Source organism: Petaurus breviceps, unplaced genomic scaffold, assembly GCF_028583685.1.
Source record: "Petaurus breviceps papuanus isolate PSGF00001 unplaced genomic scaffold, PetGlider_PUasm1.0 567, whole genome shotgun sequence".
NCBI lineage: Eukaryota > Metazoa > Chordata > Mammalia > Diprotodontia > Petauridae > Petaurus > Petaurus breviceps.
This window is the reverse complement of record NW_027186383.1, coordinates 5,303,202-5,310,110: the sequence shown is the minus strand read 5'-3', so window position 1 is coordinate 5,310,110 and position 6,909 is coordinate 5,303,202. Positions and strand designations below refer to the sequence as shown.

Below are 6,909 nucleotides of genomic sequence, written 5' to 3'. Positions count from 1 at the left end.
AAGTGCTCAACATTCAAATAAAAACAAAAGACCAAGGGGTTCACCATCTAATCTCTAACACTGTCATAATAACACTGGCCATATAATAATACCAACCACTTCTCTCATAGAATTCTGTCTCTTGCTTACAGTCTTGGGCACATAATTTCACCTCCCTAAACCTCAATTTCCTATTCTGTAAAATGAGGGGATCGGACTGTGAGACCACAGGAGTTGCGTCCAGCTCTAGAACTAGAATCCTATGATCTATACAATGGGTTAGATAATGTAAGCATTATTATCCCCATTTTCCAAAGGAGAAAACTGAGGCTCAAAAAGATCTTTCAGCTAGTGAGTGTCTTAAGTGGGGTCCTCTTCATACATTGACTGAGAATATTCCCACTACACCAAACATTGGTCCAGATAATTTGTATCTTGGATTGTGAGCTCATGGACTATTCTTATGCTTGTGTTCATATTCCCAGCACTTAGCACAGGGCCTGGCACATGGTAAGTGTTCAATAAATGTTTTATCTACATCTATAGGGAAAAGACTACATATCTGAGGAGGGAGGTGGAGAGCGGGATTGGGAAAGCCCACATCTGGGATCATACTATGCTATGTATAGACTGGGTCAAGGAACCATAGTCATTAGAGCTGAGGAAGCTGAAGGGACTGAGGTCAGGTCCCACCTAGGAGGGTAAGATTGTCCATTTCAACCCCTGTACTTGGTAGCCAGACAGAAGAAAAATCCACCAAACAGTCCTTTATTGCATTGTCCCTTCTATAAGCCCGGGAAACTGGTTCCTAATCAGCTAACAAAGTTTGCAAAAGAAATCTGATGAATGGAGAACTTTAGTAACTGACCTCTGATTGCCCAGCTCTTCTCCCCCAAACTCCCCAGGCTCCATGGCTAGTTTAAAGTCAAATCAAACCTTCTAGACAAGTGCTGGCAGAATGGTGATGATGGCAGCCAAGGAAACTGCCATCCAGTGGCCATTACCCCCCTTCCAACAGATATTCATCACTGGAAATTTTTATAGCAAACTCTTGCAATTTAGTCAAGATTGGACCCACTGTTGATCATAAAGACAATCTTCTCCTCTAATTTTTGAATGATGTAACTTTTTGTAGTTAAACCACATATCCACTTGGAGTTCATTGTTAGTATATGATCTAAGATGGTGGTCTACGCATGGTTTCTGCCAGGTTGCTTTCCTGTTTTTCCAGAAGCTTTTTTCAGGAAATTCCTACCCCCAGTAGTTGGTTCCCTTGCATTTATTGAATCCTACACTACCCCCCTCCATTGCTTCTGAGACTTGTTTACCTACTCAATTGATCAACAAATATATAATAGACCTACTATGTTCCAGGTACCAGGAATGCAAATACAAAAAAATGAAGCCATCCCTTCTCTCAAAAGCCTCTGTCTGTGAAGTGACTCTTTTGGAGGAGACTCCATATCTAATCTCTTCTGTAAATCAATTTTGCTAAGGTTTTTAACCAATAGCAAGTGACTAGCAGGAGGGTGAGCAGGTATATTTCTCTAAAGTTTGGAACACTTGGGAGAAAGAAGAATGTCCCTGGCTGGAACCAGGCAATACCCCTAACGTGCAGTCATGTCATCATGGAAGTTCATTTGGGCAACCATCTGTCCTCATCAGATGTCCAATTATCAATGGTTCCATTGACCCTTCATCATGAATAAGAAGGACTGAAGTAAGTTTGCTAAGGCTCCCTCCACAAAATGTACGCACATTTTTGCCATTTTCTTCCTTTCTTGATTTCAGACTTGGTACTCCAAGACCCCTTTGGGCAAGAAAAGAGCGATGGCATTATCTGGAGCTGATGAAAAGGACAAAGGAAAAGGAAAAGGGAAAGGGAAAGGGAAAGAAAAGAAAGGGAAAAAGACGGGAAAAGAGAAAAAGTAATTCTTCAAATATCGATCATCTTTAACTCCTTCTCACTGATGTTGAGGTTAAACATTTCTCTGAAAAGAATAAATTAATGCCCCAGCATGCAGACCTAAGAAAAGCCTGCATATTGAAGAAAACCAGAGGAAAAACTTCTTCAAACTGTGGTGGCCCATTGATAGCACACAACAGTCCCTGTATTTTTTTATATTCATTCCATTAGTGCTTGGCACTCCCAGCCCTTAAGTTGACAAGTCACCACAAAATACTTTTGTCTCCTCAGTGAGCTAGGCTTCTGAGGGTTTGTACATAATGTGGACACAGCCTGCACATGAGCACACACACACACACACACACACACACACACACACACACACACACACTCCAAGACCTTGCATTGCTTGGGCATTCCACTCTAGGATGACACTAAATATTGAGCAAGCAGCTTAAGAATTAAAGGGCATCTTCGCTGGTAGGCTAATCAGCATGACTTCTCTATTTCTCTATAGTGCCATTTTATTAATCTGTGCACTGTATCCTCTTATGCAATTAAAACACGTAGTTCTTTCCCATATCCATGAATATTATATACCTAAATAAAATGTTTACACTTTACAGGCTCCTAGCTTGGTTTGTTATGGAACTACATGGAAAAACATTGTCCAAGGGAGTATTCTTGGCATACTGAGAAGACTCCAAATCTTGTCAACTGAGTATTGATTGAGGATAATAGCAATAATTATATTTTCTTATATTGAAACGCTGGGCAGCTAGGTAGTACAGTGGATAGAGTGTCAGACCTGAAGTTAGGAAGACTCAGCTTCATGGGTTCGAATCCAACCTCAGACACTTACTAGTTGTGTGACCCTGACCCTGTTTGCCTCAGTTTCCTCATCTGTAAAATGAACTGGAGAAGGAAATGGCAAATCACTCCAGTATCTTTGCTAAGAAAATCTCAGATGAGGTCATGAAGAGTCAGACATGACTGAAACAAATGAACAAAAATTTTGAAATAAAGTCTGCCTTTCCACAGCTCCCAGGAGAACAGAGTATCTGGAGAGGCTGTGAAAGATGATTTCAAGCATTTCAAAGGCTGTCCTGTGGAGGCTTTAGAGGTCAGAACCAAGAGCAATGGAGACAAGAATGACGTTAGGAATCATTTCTCAATGATTCGTGTTGCCCAAAGATGGAATGGGTTCCATGGGATCGTCCCAGAGTCCCCATCACTGTTCTTCCAAAGCTGGAATGCCCCCATCATATGGGTTATAGGAGACATACTTATTCATAGGATCATGGAATGTGTGCCCAGAAAAGTCTAGCATTTGGAGAGTGTTCACAGCTTGTCTGTACCCAAATGTGAGTGCCTCTTCCCCTACGAGACACCCAACATAAGCTTCCAGCCTTTGCTGAGAAAAAGCCCGCTCCCACCTGAGGCAGCCTGGTCCGCCTTCACTGTTAGGAAGTCGTCCCTTCTAAAGAGCCAGACCTGGCTTCTCCCACACTGTTAGCAGAGGGCTTGGTCATGCCTTTTGCACGTGACAGCCCTTCAGATTCTCGGCCACAGGTCTCGTGTGCGCACGTGTCTTCTCTTCTCATCATAAACATCCCCAGTTCCCTCAACTTTCCTCATGTTGTTGAGTCATCTTCAGTTGTGTCCAACTCTTCCTCAGCCTGTTTGGAGTTTTCTTGGCAAAGATACTGTAGTAGTTTGCTATTTCCTTCTCCGGTTCATCTGACCGGACAGAAAACTGAGGCAAATGGGATTAAGTGACTTGCCCAGGGTAACACAGCTAGTGAGTGTCTGAGGCCAGGTTTGAACTCAGGAAGATGAGTCTCCATGACTCCAGGTCTGGTGCTCTATCTATTGGTGCCACTTAATTGCCCTGTTCTCATGTCATGTGCTCAAAACCCTTTCCCACCCTGATCACCTTCCACTAGATGCTTCCCAACTTAGTCACATCCTGACTAAATAGGGCTCCCAGAACTGATCCCAGAGCTCCATGATGGTCTGACCAGGGCAGCCCAGGACAATTGGACACCAGCTGGCCTCCCTTACTGCAGGTCTTGCCATCTGGGTCCAAGTTGGACTCAATGCCTTCCCTCCAAGGTCCCTTCCAAAGTTGAGATTCTGTGGTTCTATGGGGATGACCCACACACTACAGTGCTTCAAAGTTTACAATGCACTTTTCTAGTTATAAGAACGAACTTTCTGACAACTGGGTTTTTTGTTGGGGACAACTTGGGCAGCCACCACACCTCCAGGTTCCTTGGTCCACCCCTAGATGTGTCTAGGACCACTGAATTTGGTAACTACAGGAGTTCTCCCTCTTGTCTTTGTATTCTAAGATCTGGAACCACACCTAGAACATAGCACATAATAAAAGCTCATCAATTGATTGGTTTGGTTACATGGTATGGGGAGTCCTAGAGGAGCTACCTTCTGCCTGTGGAGAGGCTGTCAGCATCTCCTAATACTTAGGGGGTACACCATCTCTCATTCTGCCATCAAACACCACCCCAACCTTGTCTGCACATGTCAAGCAGGATGCCTCCCCCAGGGCAGAGAGGAGAAAGCTTCCACCCTAGGATTAAGGGCAGTAGCTCATTACACCAGAAACCTTGCAATCTGTGCAGCACTTCAGGTCAGTGAAGCCCACCCTGTGTACTTGGAACCCCCTAAGAAGGCTCTCCTGACAGTCCTGTGTTCTGAGGCAGCTAGGTTGCTCAGTGTGATAGAGTGCTGAACCTGAAGTCAGGAAGGCTGGAATTCAAATCCTACTTCAAACACTTGCTAGCTGTATGGCGAGTCACTTTACTTCAGCCTGCCTCAGTTTCCTCTCTCCAAAATGGGGATAATGAGCACCGACCTCCCAGCATTACTGTGAGAATCAAATGAGATCATATTGGTAAAGCATTCTGTAAACCTTCAAAATTATTGGGATGGCCAGGTGGCTAAGCCCCAGAGTCGGGATGACCTGGGTTCGAATCCGGGCTCTGATACTTAGCACCCACCCAGAAACACCTGGCTGTGTAACCTCGAGCAATTGGGGTTAAGCCAATTGCTTTAAAAAAAAAAACCTGCAAAAGCACAACATCATTTCTGGTCCCTTAGGCTGGCATCATCGGTGCAGAGCTGGGAGGGGCCTCAGAGAGAGAGCATTTAAGTGACTCTCAAGTCACACAGGGAGCATGACTCCTGGCAGAGTGAGGATTCTGGGACCTTTGACTCCAAATCTAGCATTTTTCCCATTGGCTTACCTGACCCAAGTAATTGAAATCCATTCCTTAGCTATCCCCTATCTCCATAAGCCTTTGGAGCTTGTCCTCGGATATGGAGTCTCCGGTCATACTTTCCCATAAATGTGGCCTTCTACTTATGACCCTCTGCTCAGACCAAGCACCCACATCCTCCAGACCCTCCCTGGGTTTCTGGACCCCCAAGTTCTGACCTCTCCTGTCCTGAGTCTGTCCCACTGCTGGTCGAAGCCTGGCATCAATTATAAGCAACCGAATCTGAAAAGCTGAAAGTTTGCCCCTGGAGAAAAGCTGAAGTGGCATCTTTTCCACAGTCATGGAGAAGGGCCTCTCATAACCTTTTTCCAATCCAGTTCAATCCAATCTTCCTGGGTGCAGAGGGGAAGACTCAGCTGCCTAAGCCGCAGCCCTCTGGAAGAATCACCCAGCTCTGGAACTTGGTGTTAATTGCAGAGCAATATGATTTGATATTTGTAGACAAATGAGCATTAAATAAAAAACAAAATGAGAGCAATCTCTTTTTTAATCTCATCTGAACTGACTGCAGGCTGATTAAAACACACTTGTTCCAGCTCTCAGACTGGTAATGCTCGATAAACATTGCTGAGCATAAAAGCTTTCATGCGACTGTGCACAACTGGGAAAGCCCATCTCCATACGCAATCTGCATAAAGTTCTCAATGAGAGGAGAGCAGGGAAAAGGGAGAAGCTTTGCACAGAAGAGTAAATAATCCAAGTATTTTCTAAAAAGAAGGCAAATATAAATACATTTGGCCCACCGGTTAAAAGCCAGCGCCACAGTTGGGAGGGGGCCCCAAGCCACGGCGTTCAACCCTCTGCTCCTCTTTGCAGATCACAGATTCTGTACTTAGATTAACAAATATTTAGTACAGAAAGGCAAAGATGTCCACGGTCATGGTGTATTGCATTGATGATATTCTCTCAAAATCCACAGGAAATGATGAGTTTCAGACCATTGGGTTAGATTAGAAAACTAAGACCCAGTTTGCATATTATAATCTTGCAGGACGGTTGTGTTTAAGAGAATCCTCCAACTTCAATTCCACTGAATAAATATTGAGTACCCCCTCTGTGCTAGGCACCCAGGAAATAAAGACAAAAAGGCTAAAAATCGGGGAAAAGACAATCCCTGCCATCTAAGAACTTCTATTCTGCAGTGGGCCGGCGGGGGGTGGGGTTCAACATGCAAACATAAGTAAATACTTAACACGCAAAGTTATACAGATTAATTTTAAGGTGGAGAATGTTCTAAGGACGAAGGATATTACTAATGGTCTCATGTAAGAGGTATCCTGAGAGCTGGGTTTTGTAGTTATTGGTGTCACAAGAACATTAATGATTGGGCCCCTCTGCCCTAAATAGGGCCTGTGACTTCAAGCCCACTGCTAACCCCACTGGGATAAATGTGCCACCAGCTTGGAGGCTGGTCTGTAAAGAGAGTAACAGCCCCTATGGGGAGGGGAGGAGCCTTGGGCTTTCCAGATGCATAGAAAAACCTTCCACTCTCCTGTGGCCCTGGTGGGCCAATGAAGCCATGGCTGATTATTGCTTGAGGTCTTTAATCATTCAAAGTTATTTTCCCTTGCGATATTGTATAGTTCTGCTCCTCACTCTGTGTTAGTTCATACAGGTCTTCCCAGATTTCTCTGAAACCATCTCTTCTGACATTGTTGTGGTACAATAATGTTCCATTTCACTCAAATACCATAAAATTTCTCAACCTTTCCCCAATAGGCAAAC

At 44.2% G+C, this 6,909-nt stretch overlaps 1 protein-coding gene across 1 annotated transcript in view; it reads left to right on the top strand.

The window, feature by feature from the left end:
* Window positions 1-2,508, top strand: part of IQCA1 (IQ motif containing with AAA domain 1) — a 247,156-nt gene extending 244,648 nt beyond the window's left edge. The window contains exon 19 of the mRNA XM_069103144.1: window positions 1,771-2,508. Coding sequence (XP_068959245.1) covers window positions 1,771-1,911 — 141 coding nt within the window. The 3' untranslated portion in view covers window positions 1,912-2,508. The remainder of the gene's footprint in view (window positions 1-1,770) is intronic.
* Window positions 2,509-6,909: the final 4,401 nt, after the last annotated feature.